At 35.8% G+C, this 24247-nt stretch overlaps 3 protein-coding genes across 13 annotated transcripts in view; 1 reads left to right on the top strand and 2 right to left on the bottom strand.

Annotated features, from left to right (window-relative positions):
• LOC127445097 (protein kinase C and casein kinase II substrate protein 3-like) overlaps positions 1-5174 on the top strand; it is a 58839-nt gene extending 53665 nt beyond the window's left edge. For all 8 annotated transcript variants that reach the window (XM_051704919.1, XM_051704927.1, XM_051704894.1 and 5 more), the window contains one exon: positions 4139-5174. In XM_051704919.1, the coding sequence (XP_051560879.1) occupies positions 4139-4150 (12 nt within the window). In that variant the 3' untranslated portion in view covers positions 4151-5174. The remainder of the gene's footprint in view (positions 1-4138) is intronic.
• Positions 5175-8063: 2889 nt separating this feature from the next.
• On the bottom strand, positions 8064-14437 carry fadd (Fas (tnfrsf6)-associated via death domain). The gene is made up of 2 exons (XM_051705902.1): positions 13865-14437; positions 8064-10954 (listed from the first exon to the last, which is right to left on the bottom strand). Exons 1-2 carry the CDS (start codon positions 14166-14168, stop codon positions 10674-10676), a joined length of 585 nt encoding a protein of 194 aa, XP_051561862.1. The 5' UTR covers positions 14169-14437; the 3' UTR covers positions 8064-10673.
• A 4672-nt stretch (positions 14438-19109) lies between these two features.
• Positions 19110-24247, bottom strand: part of ano1a (anoctamin 1, calcium activated chloride channel a) — a 79965-nt gene continuing 74827 nt past the window's right edge. For all 4 annotated transcript variants that reach the window (XM_051702423.1, XM_051702440.1, XM_051702433.1 and 1 more), the window contains 5 exons: positions 23088-23240; positions 22283-22335; positions 21681-21865; positions 21485-21590; positions 19110-20982 (listed from right to left, as the gene is read on the bottom strand). In XM_051702423.1, the coding sequence (XP_051558383.1) occupies positions 20785-20982; positions 21485-21590; positions 21681-21865; positions 22283-22335; positions 23088-23240 (695 nt within the window). In that variant the 3' untranslated portion in view covers positions 19110-20784. The remainder of the gene's footprint in view (positions 20983-21484; positions 21591-21680; positions 21866-22282; positions 22336-23087; positions 23241-24247) is intronic.

Genomic DNA, 24247 nt, shown 5'->3' with positions numbered 1-24247 from the left:
TACAGAGCTGAGATATTCTTCATTTGTGTTCAGAAGAAAGAAAGTCATACACATCTGGGATGGCATGAGGGTGAGTAAATGATGAGACAATTTTCATTTTTGGGTGAACTGTTCCTTTAAGTCTTGTGTGTTCTTTTGTAGTTTCCTGTTTTGGACAGCATGGTTCAAATCCTGAAAGACTTAGCCTTTCAAATCGATTGGAACTGTTTGACTATATTAGCAACTACCAGTGGACTGACACAAAACATAGACTTACTCATTTGAATTGGTGCTCCATTACTGCAGTTTTTTGATTAATTATGGCTGTGCTAGCTCGTTCAAGAATGCAAAATAAAATGGGCAAATAGGAAAAAAAAAACTTGTACTGAGTTGGCATGTCATCAATAGAAATGTTGTCTGACTGATAGAACTGACTGATGTTTTATATCTATCAATCGATCTATCTATCGATAGATAGATATAAAAAATACTCAAAAAATATTTCTTTTGTATTTAGGTTATAGGTTTTTTGTTTCTTTGCTTACCACCTTATTTTCACTATTAATGTTTGTATTTAAGCCTTCAGAAAAACAATTTTAATTAAATCAAATGTATTTGTATAGCACTTTCACAATAAATATTATTCCAAAGGAGCTTTACTGAAAAAACGGCCTTACCACCTCCAATGTGCAAACTAGAGGTGACAGCTAAAGTTTCAAAAAATATGTTTTTTATTACAAAACTATATACAGAAATTTTTATTTATTTTATTTCTAGGGCTGTCAGTGGTATAAAATAATCATGATTAATCCCTTGATTTCCTACCAGTCTTTAGAAAGCAGAACAAAACTGTAATAATGTCAAAATGAGTAATGTCAAACTTTTTTGTATAATTTCTTCCCCCCACTTTTTTTCCCGCAGACCCCCTAGCCCCCCCTTACACCCAATCCCCCCTCCCCCTCCTGGGGGACCCCAGACACCAGTTTGAAAACCCCTGAGCAAGATTTGTGGGTTTCTGCACTGCAGATGGCCGTTAAAGGGATAGTTCACCCAAAAATGAAAATTCTCTCATCATTTACTCACTCGCATGCCATCCCAGAAAACAAATATTTTAGAAGAATATTTCAGCTCTGTAGGTCCATACAATGCAAGTGAATGGTGATCAGACTTTTGTAGCTCCAAAAGCACATAAAGGCAACATACAAGTAATCCATACAACGTTAAATCCATGTTTTCTGAAGCGATATGATATGAGTGGGTGAGAAACAGATCAATATTAAAGTCCTTTTTTTAAAAAAATGTTTTACTATAAATTCTCCTCCTTGGCCAGTAGGTGGTGATATACACAAAGAATGTGAACTGCTAAAAACAAAAGAAGAATGTGAAAGTGAATTTGGAGATTGAAAGTAAAAAAGGACTTAAATATTGATCTGTTTCTCACCCACTCATATCATATCGCTTCTGAAGATATGGATTAAAACACCGGAGTCATATAGATACTTTTATTCAGCCTTATGTGCTTTTTGTATCTTCAAAGTTCTGTCCACCATTCACTTGCATTGTATGGACCTACAGAGCTGAAATATTCTTCTAAAAATCTTCATTTGTGTTCTGCAGAAGAAAGAAAGTCATACGCATCTGGGATGGCATGAGGGTGAGTAAATGATAAGATAATTTTTATTTTTGGGTGAACTATCCCTTTAATAGTGCAAATTGGAATGGTAAATGGAATCTTCACTTAGACACCGTTGCAGTGGACAGTTTTAGATGGGTATGCCGAAATGATCTAATTTTATGTGTTATTTTTGTTGGGATCTGCTTTCACATTTCACAAGTTTTACTCAGACTCACCTTGAAGGGATTTTGAATTATGTTTTATGTGCATGTCCTAAATATTGTTCATATTCCCTAAAGGATTAATTCTGGTTATTAGCTGTCTTTTCAAGAAATTGCAAAATTTCATTGTGTCAGCCAGCACCTCTAAACACAACATGTCATGAGTTATGCCACATGTGACCCCTGGTGGCCATTCCAGGAACCTTTTTGTTTTTGTTTGAGCACTCAAATAAACCCAGACTGTCAACCCTTCCCCTAGTAACCACTCACAAGGGACTTGAAATGTATATATTGAAGTTCCTCAAGAATACAACAGGTTTTTTGAGGCACGCTTAGTTTTAGCCGTATAGGTAAATGTAAAATGAAAGAGCCTGAAGCCTGGTTTTTGCTTGACATGTCCATTCCGTTGCAAAGGTGTGTGTGCCAGAAGTTGCTGCATATCCCCCATTATCCTGAACATGGTAGTGTTCCACGATTCAAAACAAAAGCCTGTTTTTGTTTTACGATTTTCATTTTGCAATCTACATTTATTTGACTTTTTTTTTTTTTTTATTAACAAACAAAAGTGCTGGTACTTTACAGAGCTGTGATTAACCATATTTTGACTGTGCCTCATGAGTGAATAGATGACATGAAGCGATTGCCTGAAGTTACTTACACTGATAACATTAAATAATTCAAGTTGTTATGACAGCAAACAATTGCACAAGCTGAGCCTGAACTCATTTTTATTCCAAATAACACTTAAAATGGTTGTTCTCCCTCTTGTTTTAGTAGATACAGGCTGAGTTCGGAATTGCATACTACTCATACTTCTCGTATTAGTTCTGCCATATCTTTCTATGGCAGAAATAGTAGAGAGTAGTATGGTAGTATGCAGTTCCGAACTCGGTCACATTGCTGCTTCCAGAAACTGGAACCAAAAAACAGTCATTCAGAATCATTGTGGTGCCGCCCAGTGGTTAGTCAGGAAAACTGTGGATATGTATATATTTGGAATTTAATTAAAATTACAACAAAGTGGGGGCCTTGGTAGCTCAGCGAGTATTGACGATGACTACCACACCTGGAGTCGTGAGTTCGAATCCCAGGGTGTGCTGAGTGAATCCAGCCAGGTCTCCTGAGCAACCAAATTGGCCCGGTTGCTAGAGAGGGTAGAGTCACATGGGGTAACCTCCTCGTGGTCACGATTAGTGGTTTTCGCTCTCAATGGGGCACGTGGTAAGTTGTGCGTAGATCGCGGAGAGTAGCATGAGCCTCCACATGCTGTGAGTCTCTGCGGTGTCGTGCACAACGAGCCACGTGATAAGATGCACGGATTGACTGTCTTAGAAGTGGAGGCAACTGAGACTTGTCCTCCGCCACCCGGATTGAGGTAACCGCGCCACCACCAGGACCTACTAAGTAGTGGGAATTGGGCATTCCAAACTGGGAGAAAAGAGGATTAAAAAAAGAAAGATAACCTAGAGCGTTTTTTGTTCGCTAAGATTGTTATAACCACCCAGCACTGCCTGCACTGCGGACATTGAGAATATTAGTAGTTAATTTGTGTTTTCATACAAGCTAAATTCTAGTGAACCATCCAGGCCCTGAAACTAATCGAGTCCCCCTAAAGCTGACAAAAATACTGCTGACTGTTTTCCTGCCGTTCATGACAATGCAATCTGTACGAATATAGTAATGGAGATATGGTATTTTTTCACACCTTTGTTTGCATCATCTCTGCTTTGTGGACATTCTCTCCGATTACAAACTCTCTGTCAATGCAGCATTAAACTTGCCAGAAACGGCAAAGACCGCTGGTGTTGCACGGTGTGTGTTGAGTCATTTACAAATGGTAAACATTAACCCGTCTACTTTTTTTTTTTTTTTTTCTTAGACGACTAGTAAAAATGTGTAGCCATGCAATCCCACAGGATAAACGAGGCCAACTCGATTTTCTAAATAACGACCGCATATCCGGGGATAAAGCGATCTTTTCTACTTCTCGTATCACTCCGCAATCTCTACAAATAAGCCAATAAAATCAACTCGACTCAAATTTCATGTCCATTTATGTATTTATTTGGCAAGTATTTGTGTAATAAGCCATATAATGAGCAGTCCGACGGTCATTTTCACATTAAACACCTTACAGAAGTCTGATGTAAACCAAAGGTTGAATTTAATTGTGGAGTTTGTGATAGTTTCAACTCAAACCATTATTTCGGTGCATTTAATTGTTTATCTGGTAAGTAGCCATGTAATAAGCGGCTTACATGTCTCGCACGTAGAAGAAAGGTGTCGTATTATGAAATGCATATTTCTGTATTTTTCCCTACAGGCGAAGAGTTAATGAAGCTTGGCGAGGAGGACGAGCAGGGCTGGTGCAAAGGGCAGCTTCAAAGTGGAGAGGTGGGCCTTTACCCTGCTAACTACGTCCAAGACATCGCATCATGATAACCCGCTCTGTCCCAAGCGAGACCCCCACCTTCTACATGGCATCATACTGAACGATGGCAATTGTGTTGACAACAGCCACAAATGTATGACGGATTGGATGCCACAAGGCGCAAGAATAACAGACAGGAGTGCACAGTTATTTGCTGTCAAACTAGAGAACTTTAAGAAGAATTGTTAGTTTCCCTTTTGTCCTTGGGCTTAATAAAAAGAGTGCCTTTATTTTAAAATGCCAGACAGCAGATCTATTGTCATTATATTACAGGATTGAATGGACAGCACAGATCATGCTAGCATTTTGTTCAAAGGACAACATGTACAGTATAAATCGCCACTGTTGAATTTGGTTTGGAAAACTAGCAATGGCCTTTCATAATCAGAGTCCTATTATTTAATATTTCCCATTTCTGCAAATCTTTCATGAGAAGCATGTTAGTTTGTTCATATGTTAGATATGTTAGATCGCTATAGTTACATTGCAAATGGATCATTTTGACTAAGTGAAGGATTCTTCCTAATGCTTACAATGTTCCTATGTTTCATATTTACCTTTGTTTTCACAAAGATATGCGGATTTGTACAAAATTATCACCGGGTAGATGCTCTTAATCGCCCTTTGGAATCTTGTAAAGGGAAATCCAGGGAGGAGATTATTAAATCTATTTGGTGGGACTGTTTTACTTTTTTAATTTATCTTTTGGTTTTATATGTAGAGCAGGAAAAGCTTCTACTATGTTGTATGTTGACAGAAAGAGGGCAAGACTTGAGTTGGCTTGTCGAGGTGTGTTTGAGTGGTATAATGGGAAATATGTCCTCATTTTCTGCCTCCGATATGCTCCATTGTGAACATGGTTTTTCATGAAACTTCAGTAACAGCCAGTACTAATCAATGTTAAAAATAAAATTCAAATTAATATGAATACATGTTTTTTTTGTATAGTGGCAATTTACGAAGGTTTGGTTTAGTAACGCCCTTTTATTACAATTTTATATGTAGTCTGTGTATGGCTTCTTGAAGTGATACATTTTGTGATTATTTACTCACCCTCATTGTCCCAAAATGACTTCATTCCATGGAACACAAAAGGAGATGTTAGGCGGAATGTTAGCCTCAATCACCATTCAATTTCATTGCCTATTTTTTTTACATAGAATGAAAGTGAATGGTGACTGAGGCCTAACATCTCTCTTTGTGTTCTGTGGAGGAAAGAACGTCATATGGGTTTGAAATAAGACTTTAGCTGTCATTATGCAATTGCATAGACATGAACTGAATGGCATGAAATGAGTGTTTACATGCACACCAATACGCTGATGACAAAAGTTTATTAAAAAAATCTGTCAAGAAAATAGTTGTTGCTTGCAATTCTAAACCATTGTTTTATTCTCTGCTTTTGATGGAAAAATGTAAACAAGCATGTGATATCGCAAGACTTTTCAACATTTAATCACACGCAGGTCGGATATGAATAATAGATCTACAGTTGAAGTCAGAAGTTTACATACACTTAGGTTGAAGTCATTAAAACGACATTTTTTAACCACTCCACATATTTAATATTTGCAAACTATAATTTTGGCAAATTGATTAGGACTAGATTTTACATCTACTTTGTGCATGACATGAGTAATTTTTCCAACAATTGTTTACAGACGGATTGTTTCACTTTTAATTGACTATATCACAATTCCAGTGGGTCAGAAGTTTATATACACTAAGTTAACTGTGCCTTTAGGCAGCTTGGAAAATTTCAGAAAATGATCTCAAGCCTTTAGACAATTAGCTTCTAACAGGAGGTGTACTGAATTGGAGGTGTACCTGTGGATGTATTTTAAGGCCTACCTTCAAACTCAGTGCCTCTTTGCTTGATATCATGGGAAAATCTAATTAAATCAGCCAAGAAAAAATTGTGGACCTACACAGGTCTGTTTCATACTTGGGAGCAATTTCCATACGCCTGAAGGTACCACATTCATCTGTACAAACAATAGTACACAAGTATAAACACCATGGGACCACGCAGCCATCATTCCGCTCAGGAAGGAGACACATTTTGTCTCCTAGTGATAAATGTAGTTTGGTGCCAAAAGTGCAAATCAGTCCCAGAACAACAGCAAAGGACCTTGTGAAGATGCTGGAGGAAACAGGTAGACAAGTATCTATATCCACAGTAAAACAAGTCCTATATCGACATAACCTGAAAGGCTGCTAAGCAATGAAGAAGCCACTGCTCCAAAACCGCCATAATAAAGCCAGACTACAGTTTGCAAGTGCATATGGGGACAAAGATCTTACTTTTTGGAGAAATGTCCTCTGGTCTGATGAAACAAAAACGTAACTGTTTGGCCATAATGACCATAGTTATGTTTGGAGGAAAAAGGGTGAGGCTTTCAAGTTGAAGAACACCATCCCAACCGTGAAGCATGGGGGTGGCAGCATCATGTTGTGGGGGTGCTTTGCTGCAGGAGGGACTGGTGCACTTCACAAAATAGATGACATCATGAGGAAGGAAAATTATGTGGATATATTGAAGCAACATCTCAAGACATCAGCCAGGAAGTTAACGCTCAGTCGCAAATGGGTCTTCCAAATGGACAATGACCCCAAGCATACCTCCAAAGTTGTGGCAAAATGGCTTAAGGACAACAAAGTCAAGGTATTGGAGTGGCCATCACAAAGCCCTGACCTCAATCTGATAGAAGATTTGTGGGCAGAACTGAAAAAGTGTGTATGAGCAAGGAGGCCTACAAACCTGACTCAGTTACACCAGTTCTGTCTGGAGAAATGGGCCAAAATTCCAGCAACTTATAGTGAGAAGTTTGTGGAAGGCTACCCAAAATGTTTGACCCAAGTCAAACAATTTAAAGGCAATGCTACCAAATACTAACAAAGTGTATGTAAACTTCTGACCCACTGGGAATGTGATGAAAGAAATAAAAGCTGAAATAATATCATTCTCTCTACTATTATTCTGACATTTCACATTATTAAAATAAATTAGTGATCCTAACTGACCTAAAACAGGGAATGTTTTCTACGATTAAATGTCAGGAATTGTGAAAAACTGAGTTTAAATGTATTTGGCTAAGGTGTATGCAAACTTCTGAATTCAACTGTATAATTACATTTTCAGTAGTAAAAATTATAATTCTTGACATCAGTAATTACATTTGCACTAATAAATAATTACATTTTTATTGAAAAGTGAATTCTCAAAAAGGGCATCATCACTCATGGAAATACCCATTCTTGATTTAAAAAATAAAATATTTAGCATTAGCAATTTTACTAGTTGCAATTAAATGGTTGATAACAGGAATGGACATTTGCACTAGCAACAATGTAATTACTGATAAAAAAAATGATAATTTTTACTAGTTAGAAAAAAAATAGATATGTGTATTTGGAATTTCAACTAGTAAGAAGTATAGCCTGTGTATCTTTGTGTTTGGAACAGGTATAAATGACAGATCATTGTGAAATTCTACTATTGAAAAAGCAGTCAGAGATATAAAAAATTACGGCTTTTGCTAGTTGAAATTCCATTTTTGATACCAAGAGTGGGTATTTCCGTGAGTGATGACATTTTTATATCAAGAATTAAAATTTTTACTATTGCAAACCAACTGACTGATATCAAAAATTTAGCATTTTCACTAGTGAAACTTTTATTATAGACAGGCCTATCGATAATTATTATCCTGCACGTTATTGAAGAAAAAATCCTAAAAAGAATAGACTTTTTTTTTAATTATTATTATTATTATTTTTTACAAAGTAGGGCCCACAGAATACATTTCCAAAAATATTGATTTTATTTTCAATTCTACAGCTTGTAGAAATCATGAGGTTAGCTGCCTGCTCAAAAATGCTTTGTTACTTTTAAAGATTGTGAGTTGATGCCAGACATGTAAAGAGATTACGTATTTAAAATACAAAATATAAGTAACTGTATTCCGTAACTGTAACTGTAAATTGTAACTGTATAGTTACAATTTAAATCATTGGTAATTAGAATACAGTTACATTCAAAAAGTATTTTGATTACTGAAGAGATTACTTTGCATTTTATTGTCATTTGTTTCATTTAATATTTAGTCCTTTCAGATGGAAAACATTTATACATATAAATGATGCGATCCAAAGTGCATTTGAACAGCGGTGAAACACTTTCTTATGATGTGTTACATTCATACAAGCAGACAGAGAAGTAAGTTTGGAGCAGAAGAAATAGAAATAAACCTTGTGTAAATTGTCAGCTTTACGCTAAGCTAAAATAATATTTCTAGCCATTTTACATGCACATGTTACCAGGCACGATCATATGTTTTTATCAAGAAAATTCACTTAGATCATATTTTCTTTTTTTCTAGTAAGACCTTTGATATTAGGGCAAAAATCATATTCTTGATAATCATTTTTTAATTGTTTTCCTGTAAAAATATCGAAAAATCATTAAAACAAGATCAATTAGATTTATCTTGTTTTCAAAACAACACTGCATAAGATATTTAGGTTTTTCAGAGAATGTCTTTTTAACATGTGTATTTTGTCTTACTGTACTGGCAGAGTTTTTATAGTCAAAAGTGAAAAAATCTACCAGTGCTGAAGAAGTAATCCAAAGTATTTAGAATACGTTACTGACCTTGAGTAATCTAATGGAATACATGACAAATGACATTTTATAGCATGTATTCTGTATTCTGTAGTGGAATACATTTCAAAAGTAACCCTCCCAACCCTGATCATATTTATAATTCCATGCATTAATAATTAACATGCTTGCACAAGCTCAATCGAAAACATACAGCCACTGAGATGACTCAAACTGCACAAATGCTCTAATCTCTTAGGATTTGTTGTGGAGTAGCTGAGAAGACACCACAAGTGCTTTCTTGCTGAAATTGGTTGAACCACATGCCTTTGTGAGGCAACACTTTAAGTTTTGGGTAACTGTTGCGAGTACTCAACTTTGCTTTGATACCCATTTGGTACATTGCAAAGCAGGGCTATAATCACAGTATTCACCGAAACTGCAGTTTAACAAAGTCCATGCTCTAAATTTGATAGAGGGTAACCGACCTATGTAAAATGGTTTCAGATATTTTTATTATTGCTATCGTATATTACAGTATTGGTCAAAGAGCATTAAAACTTCATGGTGCATTACTCAAACTGTAAATTATTACCAACCAATCCCTTTATTCATTTGTAATACTGATGTCACAAAACAAAATTCCTTCACAGTTCAGTTGAAACAGAAAATACAAGTGTTGTACGAGTCCTAAATAATTTTGTTCTGATAAACTGGTAAACAAAAAAAAAAGGTGATGTTTGCCAAGAGTGAATGAGTCTAATGTTACTAATAAGACACTTCAATATATTTCATTTTTATGTCCTGCAATAAAATTACAAATATAAAATTATTACATATTAACTAATAGGGTACAATGGGGCTAAAGGAAAGACAAATTTTTGGTTACATTTTTTCCCGAAACACAAAAGAGCAACAAAAACTACCACAGCACTTTCCTAATCATCTGTTTGTCACTGTGCACGGCAAAATTTTCCTGATCCACGAGGTCATTGCATGCAATGCCTAAAAGTTGATTTTGAGGTCGTTTTAAATGTTGCAAATTTGTGTAGCTAATGAAAATCCTTGAAATTATCATTTATTTTGATACAAAATACTTATGCCATTTCCAGTTTTGGTCAAGGTGACTAAATCAAGTTTTTCTGGGTAAAAAGCTTCCCTTTTACAGGGCTAAAGCCCCCCCCCCCATAAAACACACTGTTTTTCTTTAGTGGGGGAAATATATTTTATTTATTACTCGTATATTCACTTGTTTATAGAATACGTGAGATGTTTTGAAATGCCAAATGTGATTAAAATTAACAGGAAATGGTGTGCCCTTTTTAAAGTGGTTATTATGACAAAGCATCTTAATTTGTTACCGATAAAAACAACTTGCTGTCACAAAGGTATTTGCATAAGTTGGCAAATTTTGTCCTAAAACAATTGCTCCTATATCTACACCAAATTTCCAAATGCCACCATTAAAAGAAAAATAACCAAAACAACCTACCATTATTAAAAATGTTTGTTGCTCCATCAATATTCAATAAAGATACATTTATATTCTTAATCTCGATACACGACCAGAATAAACAAATGCTCACTCTCTTTAACAGGTGCCTTTGGCCACGTTGCACCCTACATTTTCCTTTAACAAATATGCACCAAGCTCAATTTATTCAGGAAAATTTGTAAACAGACCATTTTAATTCAGCTCATTTAAACTTTAAAGAGAAATTCACATTATTACCCCAAAGCTCTCTCCGTTTATAATACAACAGCTTCAAAAAATGACATTAAAGACAAAAAAAACAAAACAAGATATAGTAAAGTAAGCTAATTTCAAGGGGTGTCAAGTTCTTGGAGTTTTTTCTCCACAAGATCTGCAGTAAGGTTCTGTCTGCAATCTCGGAGGGCCTGGATGAGTTCCTGGACTCTGGCTTTGTCCTTCCGTATCTTCATCCACTCTGTGACGAGCTCCCTCACCTGCTCTTCTAGATCATAACGGTGTTTCTCTTTTATGCCTTCTATTTTCGGGGTGGTAAGTCCAAGTTTTCTTCCAACCTGAAGCCATCTTGTTCCTAGTTGTGCAACCATTACTTCTGTTGCTATGTTTATTTTTTCTAATGAAAAGAGACATAAAACATTTGAGTTTGATAAGAATCTGAATAACAATTATTGCAGCTCTCTTCAAGAGCTCAATAGTGTAAAACATCATGATCTGACCACCTGGTTAGAGATCAACCGATATTTCGGTTTTGCTATTTATTGGTGACGATTGCTACTATTGGAACTATCAGTTACTGATAGGTTGCTGATATATCAGAACATCTGAATTTGATTAGAATCTAAACAAAACTTGCGACAACTCTCTACAACAGCTCAATAGTGTAAAATATCATGATCAGACCACTTGGTTACGGTTAGAGATCAACCGATATATCGGTTTTGCAGATTAATCGGTGCTGATAGCTACTACTGCGACTATCGGTTACTGATAGGCCTATTTTGAAATAAATGTGTCAAATACATATATTTGTATTTTACAGTTTTATATCAAGCAGTTACAACAAGAGCAATATCTAGTCATAAAATGTTTTAGAGAAGAGAACAACCAAAAAAAACAATCATTATAAAAATTCCCATGACTTTTGAGATTATCTTTTTATTTCCATGAATTTTCCACAACCGTCGGACCCCTGGGCAAGATGTTTGCTTAGGAGGCAATATGAGTGAGGCTACAAATTTTGAAAAAACGTACAAAATGCATGGTCAAAACTAGGGGTGTAACTATCCATCATTCTGCATCAATGTATCAATCAAATTAGAGGTCGACCGATAGTGGATTTTGCAGATACCAATAACTAAGGTGGTGGGAGAGGCCGATAACCGATTAATCGGTCGATAGTTTTTAAAATCGATTTATAGAATGTCAAAAAAAATCGTATTCTCTCCTTACTATGACAGGCACAAACAAAGAGTCCTAAATAAATCAATTCAATTCCAGATATAACCAGAAAAAATGAAGAAGATTTGGTGCATAACGTGGGACTTTTAAATATAAACAAGCCCGAAACACACCAGGTACTCTTATTTTGACAAGACGTAATGATGAAAAAACCATCGGCAACTATCGCCATAGATTTTTGCAGATAATGATCATTCCAAAAAGCAACTATCAGCACAGATTAATCAGTAAAACCGATATATCGGTCTACCTCTAGATGAAATAACTAATGACGTGAATTCATTGATGCAACACATAAAATGCACCTTTATTTAACAGCTGTTTTTAAGTTTGAATACTGATGATCATTGTGATCAAAAGTGTGAATTGTTTTTTAAATTATGTATTGTTCTGTATTAGTTTCAATATCATTTTGTTGTAGATGTTCCTATGTGGATACTGTATTTGCACTTTTCAGAGAGCTCCATAAAAATTTCAAATTAGATTTTGGTTGCATGTGTGACCTAATACTTAGGGTTGTGCACTAGTAATCAAGTAATAGAGTACTCGGTTCTGCAACAGGTACTAAAAACACTACTCGAATATCGCAAATCAATGTTCCTTTCCACATTTCCCTGCCGTGAGCAGCGCTGAATTACACTGTTTTCCCTCTGAATCTCTCACCAAATGTTACAATTGAGTCCAATGGTGAGCACTGTGAATACGTGTTGTTGAGGTGTTGGATGAGAGAAAATATATTGTGGCGTCTGTGCTTCTAAAGCAAAGCCAAGTAATATTACAAGGCAGTACTATAATATTTTGATACTTATTGAATTCTACTCTATTTGTATTCTGTTCTTGTTGGAGTCATGCAAACCAACAGACAAGGATCTGCTTTTATGGCGTAAAAATGCAAACGCCAACTTGGAAGCTTATCAGACCAGTATGTGTGCATGAAATCTCTTAACACACGAAGAGCACATTTTATAAAAAGCCAATTTTCATCACTTGCCTTTCTGAATAATAACATGTGAAAACGTGTGATAATAACTGATTGTGTAAAATAGGCACATAATATCGATTCATATCGATCACCGGCCCCTGAATCGAATCGAAACCGCATCGCGGCAGACATCGGAGAATCGATATACCATCGTATCATGACTAGCCAAAACAAACGGTTTAGTAGATCGGATCATTTTACTGACTTGGATCTTTGAGTCTGATTCAGCAAAATGAACGAATTCAAGTCATTTCGTTCATTTGAGCAGAATTAAATTAAAATGTTACATTTTCAATCGCCAAATCCCCCCCACAACGTCAAACTTTGATTATAGTCCCAATAAGAAACATTATGAGAAACAGAAATGATTAGTTCACCTCTGGATTGAAGAGAGGTAAACTAATCATTTCTGTTTCCTGTGTGAGCAATGCATAGTATATAGGGCTGTCACGTGACAAAAGAACGAACGACTCGGGTCAAAAGAGTTGAAAGGTGAACTAATCATTTCTGTTTCTGTTCTGTTTGCGCCTCTGAGGTTTTCATTAACAAACGGACGTTGTGCAATGCGCATGCGCGGCCAAAACAAAATGAACGAATCACTCTCTTAGACTACTCGTTCTTCTGAGTCATATAAAAGATTCGTTCGAAATGAACGAATCGTTCATGAACGACCCGTCACTACTGTTTAGTAAATAGCCCATATACAGCATATCCTGAGCAAAGGACCAACTTTAAAACATTATGAATAACTAAAAATGACAGAGAGCGTTCGAAATGGCATAGTACTCTTACTATTGGTCAAGAAGTAGTAGGAGTACTATGACGTGAACCATGCACTTGTTTTTCATGATCACGTGAACAGTTGCAAGACAACGTTAACAGTATTGGCGTGACTAAAAGTTACAATCTTGTCCCTGCAATGGATGGGAAACAATGTTGTAGCCTAAGAGAATGTGTAAATACACGGCTGAAGTAGTTGTTCCAAGGCAGTCTTTAAACATGAGTATGCATATCACACCCAGGTGTGACAGTGAACAGTCTAAAATGTTACATGAAAAACAACAGTTCAGTAAGAGAACAAACCTTGCTCTTTTGCGTCCAGTAAATCAGCAGGACTCCCTGTCGCTTGTCTCTCATAGTTGTCAATTATATGCACCAAGACTTTCTGACCGATATGATCCAAAAGTCTCCGCAGAACTTCCGTGTTATCAGGCCCAATTTCAGCTTTTTCAATCAGACACTCGAAAAGATCGATTCCCTTGTTGATGTTCTCAAGCTTTTTCCTCCCGATGTTTTCTTTGCACAAAAACTTTAAACTATCTAAATTGCCCTTATCGAGTTTGTCGGATATTGCTAATAGCATCGCTCTAAATTCGCTCTTATCCATGATTTGTAGTGTGTTGACACTAGTACTGCACTACCGCATAACGCCAGTACGGCTGATCGACTTTCACTTTCAACTCTCGCACTCTCTCGATCAGCGGATCCTCAGTCTCCTCGCTATTGCTCTACAGATAGTTACCAAAAATTCCACCCAACGTCATGCACCGTAGAATTAAGGTTGTACAGTCACGTACTCAAACCTTAACGGGAAAGACCAGTGCACGGACTGTCGGCTCGCTATGCAAGGAGGAGGAGGCTAGAAGGTATTGCACTCAAGTTCACTTCTGAAATGAATTGTTCATTTGAGCGAGTCTTTTAAACGAATCTCTTTAGAACTGATTCTTTCGGTCTTGTCCCACTCTGAATTAACCAAAAATTCGTGAGTGAGCCTATGGTTCTTTCCTCTGCAGAACACAAATGAAGATTTTTAGAAGAGTATTTCAGCTCTGTTGTTCCATACAGTGCAAGTGAATGGTGACCAGAACTTTGAAGGTCCAAAAAGCACATAAAGGCTGCATAACAGTAATCCATACGACTCCAGTGGTTAAATCCATGTCTTCAGAAGCGATATGATAGGTTTGGAGGAGAAACAGATAAAAATGTAAGTCCTTTTACTATTAATCTCCACTTTCCCTTGCACTTCCACATTCTTCTTCTTTTGTTTTTTGGCAATTCGCATTTTTCGTGCATATCACCTCCTACTGGTCAGGGCTTGTCCATGGTGGAGATTATGGGTGTGTTCACACTTGTAGTTCGGTTCTCTTGGTCCGCACCAAAAAAGAAAATGATACATTTAGTCCTGGTTTGCTTAGCGTTCACACTGGCATTTTTAACACCGAATCTAAAGGTACGAAACAAAAGGCATAAGGGTAAGGTCACAACCTGATTGGACAACTTTTATGACGTATATTTTGCGACGGAACTTGCCGAACATCCAAAACAATGCTGGCTGCTGGGCGAAATGCGCTCATTAGATTTATATATGTATATATGGTGGTATTTTTACCAGCTGAGAACAAACGAAGAGCTAATAAAATGTGTAAAGGAGTCAAAACAGCGCCAGGAATTCCTCCGTTGCACACACAAACGAAGATATGCTGCAAGGACGGCTGACGGCGGTTCCGACGCCTATACTGAACTGTAACGGGCAACATAGCTCCTATGATGAGAAGAACCAGGTATGCTTGAGGTCAGTATTACTTCCTGTTATTGGTCTGTTTAGATGTCTTTGGTCCATGCTGCGTTCATATATCAGTCGAACCGCACCAGAGTTCGAATAGTGGGTCTTGGTCTCCTTGTTTGTTGCGCACCAAGGTTCGGATGGCAGCGTTCACACTTGTTCAAATGAACCGCACTAACACAGCAATCGCCCCAGAGTTCGTTTAAATCGAAACCAAACCTGCCAAGTGTGAACACACCCTAATAGTAAAAAATGACTTATTGATCACCAAAATGGCAGATGTAGAAGCGGAAGTCCCGCCTTACAGGTAAAAGAACCAATGGACCCTTTTCACAGACTGTGATGATTTCGCCTTATTTTGTAGCATAAATCTAGCAAACTTTTTTTATTTATTATTTAGTGTTTATTATTATATTTAGTTTTGCATGATCTGAGGTAAAGAAGCACAATTTAGGTAACGATTGTTATCAGATTTTACTACTGATTTAAAATATGTTAATTGATTGTGATATTGGGCAACCATTTTAGAGATTTCGGTTTCCCCATTCAAGTAGCCTAGATCAGGTCTTGCTGTACTTTCATGCCACTTATATCTATAGAAAATAGCTGCCCTGGCGCGTTCCCAAGATGGTCCCCAAGTGGACTGACTTGCCTTGAAAAGTACTTTGAAAAATCCCTTGATAGGTGCAACACTATTTGAGTGAAGTAGCCTCATTTGACTGACCACTATTTTATGGTGCCTTGATCCAGCCATGGAATAAAACAAATAAAAAGGTCAGTCCTACTAGTCACAATTGTGACTTTGTATCTCGCAATTGCCACTTTCTTGTAATTGCGACTTTAAATGTCTCTATTTCACTTCATTGCGCATTTATGTCATGACAATTGAGACTTTTCTTGAAATAGATCTTTTTCATATTTGCGGCTTTTGGAATGCAGAAGTAAACCATTGCAGGGTAAACTTCTGTAGCGGAGAATGGGAGACCACAGCAAATACTATTTTTGCTAAGCCATTTGCTCCAACTGCAACTATTATGTTTCCATGACTTTCCACAAGAGAAAAAAAAATAGAGAGCGGTGGATTAACGACAGAAGAAGAGAGAAAATGCCTAATTTACTGTCACTCCCTCACAGTGCTGGGTAGTAACGGATTACATGTAATCTGTATTACATAATCAGATTACAAAAATCAAGAACTTGTAATTGGATTAAATTACATTTTAAAATACTCGTAATCTGACTACAGTTACTTTTTATAGATTACATGATTACATATTAACAAGGCAATGGCAGTAAATTGTTAATCATTTATTGATCATCCTAATCATTCTCTTGTTTTGTTTATTTTTTGATTGATTTATGTTGATTTTATGGTAATTTCTGTTTGTAATACTGCTAGTGTTTTATGCAGTTAAAATGAACTTGATGTCTCCGTGTTTTGAATCGGCCAAGCACGGTCATTGCTGTTAGATTTAATGTTTATTTCATTCATGTAATGTTTAATGCACTTTTTTAAAAATGTCATAAGGAGCTCTTTTTGTGAGGCTCTTTTTGTTTGTAATAAAGAATGGATTACCTTTTCTTTCTCTTTACTTTTATGTTAAAATGATTAACCTACTCCAATGCATGTGACATAAAGAAATAGAATTAGGTTAAAAGTTATCCAAAGTAATCGGATTAGATTACCCCAAAAATGAAATCTGCGAGATTATGTTACTGATTGCATTTTTTGTCATGTAATTTGAGATCAGTATCTGATAACAATTGGCCAGCACTGCTCCCTCAGCAGCTGTTTTAGACACCCCATTGCAGCTGCGTTAAAGGTGTACATTTTTTAGATATGTCATCTTGGAGTTATTCTGACACCTAGGGGCACGGATGCAGCATTATTTCAAACACAATAGTTTTCAGTTACCGATGACATAGTAGAAATTCACTATTCACAATCATCCATGAATAATTTAATTAATGAGTTAAAGCGTCCAATAACAGAGCTGTTACTGAGATTAAGCGAGTAGTTGACCATTCAGCTGGTCATGTGATCATGGCAGCCCCCATGAGGAGACCCTCTCCATGTAGAATAAAACAGCTTTTATAAGGTTACTGATATAACATCTCATGTGTGTTCAAGATTTTATACATTTGTTTTAAAATAACCATTCATTTCTAAAGACGTACAACTTTTTTTTTAATAAGGAAAAGATTTCTTAGTGCACCTTTAACATTTTGTTTTTAAAACGTTTTCAGGGTAATATGACACAAAGCATAACGTTATTAATGATCTCTTCATCATTCAAAAATGTAAATGTAAAAATGTTTGCTAGATTTACGCTGTTAAATAAGGCAGAAACAGTATGTGAAAAAGGTCTATTGCAAATTTATATCTCGAAATTGTGACTCGTAATTGTGACTTTATATATTGCAATTGTGACTTGTAGTTTTGAATTTAGATCTCGCAGTTGTGACTTTCTTGTAATTCCCAATTGAGACTTATTTCTTGTAATTCCGAGTTTATATAAATATATATAAATCTGTGACTTTCTCATAATTGCGACTATATGTCTCTATTCCGACTTTCTCGTAATTCCCAATCGAGACTTATTTCTTGTAATTCCGAGTTTATATAAATATATATAAATATGTGACTCTCATAATTGCGACTATATGTCGCTATTCCGTCTTTCTCGTTATTCTCAATTGAGACTTATTTCTCGTAATTCCGAGTTTATATAAATATATATAAATTTGTGACTCTCATAATTGCGACTATATGTCGCTATTCTGACTTTCTCGTAATTCCCAATTGAGACTTATTTCTTGTAATTCCGAGTTTATATAAATATATATAAATTTGTGACTTTCTCATAATTGCGAATATGTTGTTATTCCGACTTTCTCGTATTCGTAGTTGCGACTTTATTTCTTGTGATTCCGAGTTTATATAAATATATATAAATTTGTGACTTTCTCATAATTGCGAATATGTTGTTATTCCGACTTTCTCGTATTTGTAGTTGCGACTTTATTTCTTGTAATTCTGAGTTTATATAAATATATATAAATTTGACTTTCTCATAATTGCAAATATGTCGCTATTCTGACTTTCTCATAATTCCCAATTGAGACTTATTTCTTGTAATTCTGAGTTTATATAAATATATATAAATTTGTGACTTCCTCATAATTGCGACTATATGTCCCTATTCTGACTTTCTCGTAATTCCCAATTGAGACTTATTTCTTGTAATTCTGAGTTTATATAAATATATATAAATTTGTGACTTTCTCATAATTGCGACTATGTCGCTATTCCGACTTTCTCGTAATTCCCAATTGCGACTTTATTTCTTGCAATTTTGAGTTTATATGACGCAATTTAAACATTCTCATAATTATGACTTTATATGTCGCAATTGCGACTATTTCTTATAAATGTGAGTTTTTCCCACAATTGTGACTTTATTTCTTGTAATTTCGAGTTTCTGTCTCGCAACTGCGACTTTCTCATGATTGCTCGTAATCGGGGATTTTTAAATTTTGCAATAGGGATTTTATTTCTCACATTTGTGAGGTTATATTCTGTAATTGAGAAATAAGTCAGATTTATGTTTTACATTTTTTGTTCCATGGCAGGATCAAGGCACCATACTATTTTACGAAATAACACAACCATAAAAATAACTAACTGCCATGCATGGACTTCTAGGAAGTGATGACTCAGATGACTCGTTTCTTGAACTGAAAGAATCGATTCTGCAAAATGAATTGAACTTCCCAACAGTAAGAAGGTGGGCTGGGCAAACTTAGGTTTACTACTTCCTACTGCATTACACCTCCTTCCTTTGTTAATTTTAATAAAAGTAGCACACTATTTGGGCACAGAAACATAAAACAAATAAGAAGTCAGTGAGTTTTTTTTTTTTTTTTCTACAAGCAACAACAAGTTTTGGGTAAATGGCTTTTCAGTGAGCGTTACAGTCAATGAATGCATACTTTATAGGCTATACCACATTTGGAATGTATAGGACATATTTATTTTTTAAACATAATTCAAAAGCAATACAGTCATAACCCCAGTAGCAGTTTGAAACTTTGGAAATCCATAATGACAACTCTACATTTATGACAAAGACAAAGCTTTTTCCTTTTCATCAGTATGTGGATGACGTAACAGTCCTAAAATGGGTTTACACTGTAAATTCGTAATAAAGATGGAACTAAGACCTTTTTAGGTACACATTGAATATAAGAAGAACTGTAGCGGGTTTATATGATAACATTTAGTCATGGATGTTAATTTTGCATTTAAGAAATACAACATTTTGTGGGATAATTTAAGTTAAAATAATTTAAAAAACCTAAGCATTTGTTGTGTGCCCACACAAAAATATAAAAATGTATTTTCAAGACACAGTATATTATATGTGGATTAGAATTGTTTACTTAAAAAGCTTTTAGGGACACAAATACTCACTTTGAATGGATGACACATGCAATATAACATTTGTTTCTGTCTTTGTTCTTATTTCATCAGGGTTTGTTGGATGTCATGAATCAAGACAAGGGATAGAAAACATTCAGACAGGTAGACACAATTAAGCTGTCCATATGATGCAATACTAATAAATGCAGTGCATTTCCACCCATATTAAGGCATCTTGAACTTCATGGCATTGTTATATACAGCATATCCTAACTCAGCACAACCACGTGGCATTTTCAGATGCACAACCTAAAAAAACACACACATCATGTGCGAGTGCTCTAAAATCCCAGCGATCAGTTGATATCCCTCAATTGAAAACATCACTGCATGTACTAGGAAAGTATGGGTCTTAAAAAGAGTAACCCCACACCCCCACCCCACACACTTGACCAGAATGATCCTGAATGAAATTTATAACATTAAATAATTTAAAAAGCACTTAACGCAACTTTGAGTTGGTTTCACTCCTATCCTACTGATCTTTTAAACATAAACATAGCATTTTAATTGAATAAAATTCATACAAAAGCACTTTCTTTCCAAATAAATTGCTCATTAGCTGTCTCCACAAATGCCAAATCAGCAATGCTTCACAAAAACTGCATATAATATTCATCAGTAAAAATACACACCCTAGAGCCCACTTTCCAAATAAACCTACCTGCAGATATTGTATATAGCTAATAGAAAAAAATCCTGTGTTTGATACAGAGGAAACAGACATAAAGTAAACAATTTTTCTTTTTCTTGTCGCAACTTCTTTCTGGTGTGCGAGCGAGACTGCAGTCACGTAACATTTCTTGAAACAAATCTGGTCCTAAGTGCCGTCGTCCTTCCATGTTGTCAGTCGGCATTTGAGCGGGTCACCAGAGCTGAATTGAGTTAACAGCAGGCTCTGGGATGGACAGTATACGTGATTCCCTCTCAGCACTGGGATAAGTGAGTGATGATGGACTATGCTTGCGAGCTAGGGCGGGACCGAAGGTGCTGTGGACTTTGGTCGCACAGAGTATTCCTGTACTTCCTGCCCTGTTCCTCCTTCATGAACAACTCAACGATGAGGTTCCTCTCCTTGTGTATCTGGAGGCTAATGTCTTTGGGAATGTCTGGTATGAGCCAATCCACAAAGTCACTCATCAGCATTACAACATTCTGCATAGAGAAACGAGAGAGTCAACAACACTGACTCACTTGGCCCATATTTAACCTCAAAATTAAAAGAAAAATATTTTACATAAGGAAAATCCAGCCAATAAGCACATTCAACCGCACTGAAATGAAAAATAATGTAATACTATAAAAATTGGATATTATTTAAATTGTAAAGTACTTTTGTCACAAGGGTTATATGTAAAGAATGTAATATAATATAATAAAATTAATATAATATAAAATAACTATGTCAGGACAGTTTGACTTTGGGGTGGAAATGTACTTAACTCTAATGAAAATAATGTCTAAATGCAAAACTATTAATAATCCCAAAAATAGGACGTAGAAATATCATTTTATATATCATTTATTTTGTAATGATTTTAAGATAAAGTACAACCAAGACATTTCCTTCTCTTTTTAGATTCACTCATTTTGCAATCCACAATCAAAAAAGCTTACATTTTGTAATTGCGATTTTATAAATATGGCTGTGACTGACCTGAAAGACAATGACAAAAGCTAGCCGGGCAGCCAGAATGGCCCAGAATTCTCTGGAGAACTCGTATGGCGTGTCAGACCACGGAGGATCCCTGTAATCTTTATATCTAGGCATAATGCAAACATTATGATTATATTAAACAATATATTGATACATCACTTATTATAAAAAGCAGTCAAAAGAAACTAACTTATACCTGCAAATTTCCACATTGTATCCCAGGTGCAGAGGCTCCAGCGGCTCTGAGCCAGGCTGAAAGTGACTTACATTGAAGTATGAGAGGGTGTGGTTGACAAAGCCATGAAGAGTCCCATCTGGACTGTACATGTACTGATAGACCAGCCGTGGGATGAAGTCAGAAGTGAATGAGATCACGAAAGCCTGGGGAGGGACAGGAGGATTCATTCTAGGCTTAGAGTATTACTCAAATTAAACCTTAAAGTATTCTTAAGCAAGAGAATAGCAAGAGGATAAGATCATCTGGAAGAGTATATCCCTTGGTGTGGTTAGTAAAATATGTGCTAGATTTGGTGTGACGTGTTCAAGAGTAGATCCCAGTTCAATTCTGCAATTCTTAATACGTGCAGTGGTCTTTGTAAGTACAAGAACAGCATTTTGAACACTAGATTTTTATATTTTCTGAATAATATGAGGGGTGCTTGCCTGTGCAAAACCAATGGTTGCCTTGGTGTTGCTATCTAGCTTTTAAGGTGTTCTGATTGTTTTTTAGCATATTGTTATGCAGTTATTCGGGTGTTTTGGATGGTAAAAAATAAAAACATGAAATTGGAAACCTACATTAACAATAACTGCCACTTTACTTAGTCCTCTCAGAAGGGTGTACCAGATTCCTAAAGACAAAGATGAAAAGACATTAAGGCAACCCGTCTATTTGAAATACTGCTGAGTAAAGACAGTTACATATTACCACTAGGTGGTGATAAATCACAAAAAAATAGCGTCTCACTTTAAAGGATGAGGTCAGTTTTTTTTAAACCCATGCATTTTTAAAACACAAATGACTAAATTTATATATAAAAGTCCTATTGCATAAACTTATATAAATAAATACACACACACACACACACACACACATACATACATATATATAATATATATATAAAACACACACACACACACAGAGAGAGAGAGAGAGAGAGAGAGAGAGAGAGAGAGAGAGAGAGGTGTTCTGAGGAACAAAAAACAAACAAACAAAAAACGAGCATTTATGCAATAGGACTTTTGACTCAAAATATTATAGTTACTGAGATATAGCCACTGTGACAACTTGCCCCACTCTCCACTAAATTATTACAACCAACCATTTAAAAACACTGAGCAAATCTTTTAAGACTCATACTTTCCTGTAGATTACATGCAAGTTATTTGTGAAAAAGAATTCTTCCAAAAAAATACAACAATGAAACAAAAGGTGACAGCAGGCTTTATAAATATACAAAATAAAACTTTATAATATTTGATACAAATATTAGAGTGTATCATCACATAAGACACATTAAAATAAGATGTCACTAATAAATCATTGCCTCAATGAAAATAATATTATAATAAAATAATAATGCATGAGTGTTTAGATACTTACCAATATCTTTTGCTCTTACAGCGATAGGCCGTCTCAACTCTTTGACAAACTTTTTGGCATCGAGACGGATCTCAATGATGTTGTTGAGAAGAGCAAAGAGGGGAGCCAGAGGAAAGGAGGCCACAAACAAGGTCACCATCCCAAACTGGATGACTAGATAAGAAAAAGAAAATAAAGACACTGTAAAACTTCCATAGAAGGCTCCTCTGAAGCTCAAAGCTTAAAATATTATTTGTAAACTGATGCTGAGAACATTAGTGAAATAAATCAGATGGCATGTTGGGAAAACTGTTCTTAAAGGGACATGCATAGGGCTGGGTACTGATACAGATCACCCAATTCACAAGCTCTCGATTCGATTCTGATTTGATATCGATTCATATGGGTATACTTCAGTTATAATGTCCATTTTGCTTAAATATGAAAGAAATTCTCTCCCAGCTAATGCTGTTAATTATACAGGGGACCTTCTTATAATTAGGTACATTACAAAAATATTAATTTTACAAACTTTATTTTATTTGTTTTTATCATTTTGGTCACATCTTAGCATTTTAAAAATATACAAATCCATGTATCCCATAAATAAAGTATATATTATATTTTGTTACATGTTTATTGTTTAATGCATAATTTATAATCACCCACCAGTATTTACATTGATTTGTAGAACAAGTGCTAATATCGGTACTGTCTCTTTAAGAAAACCAGCAGTTCTGTAAAGAGCGTTTGTATACAAGCACATATTAACAAGAGAGGACTCAAATGGCTTCTTTACCTCATCCATGCTATTCGTAATTAGCATTCAGTTGTATTTTTCTTTTGCTTTTGATCAACAAATGTCTGTAAACATCATCACTTTGTGTGATGGCGCCGCAGATGGCCACCTTGGTGTGGAGTGCTCCTATTGTTTTGTTGTTTTTGTTTGTTTGTCCTGTGTTTAGTAATCTTTTTCCAGTCAGTTTTACCAGAGACGAACTGCTGAACATTCGACAACATATACCAGTCAATCTTTTCCCGGATTTTGAATATTCGTACATTTTGTTTGACATTTTAGTCGGAGGCGCGGCTGTGTTGTTTAAATGCGCTGAGACGCAGGCGAGTGAGACGAGCAGGCACGCTGGTCCAACTCCATCGGTGGGGCTTTCGAACAACGCTGC

The sequence above is a fragment of the Myxocyprinus asiaticus genome, chromosome 1, assembly GCF_019703515.2.
Source record: "Myxocyprinus asiaticus isolate MX2 ecotype Aquarium Trade chromosome 1, UBuf_Myxa_2, whole genome shotgun sequence".
Classification (NCBI taxonomy): Eukaryota; Metazoa; Chordata; class Actinopteri; order Cypriniformes; family Catostomidae; genus Myxocyprinus; species Myxocyprinus asiaticus.
Note: the sequence above shows the minus strand (reverse complement) of the source record. Positions and strands in the feature narration are given on the sequence as shown.

Coding starts and splice junctions, on each gene's coding strand:
- fadd (XM_051705902.1), bottom strand. CDS start 14,168: ATGGATAAGAGCGAATTTAGAGCGATGCTATTAGCAATATCCGACAAA. Junction 10,955..13,864: donor ACTGGACGCAAAAGAGCAAG/GTTTGTTCTCTT, acceptor TCTTTTCATTAG/AAAAAATAAACATAGCAACA.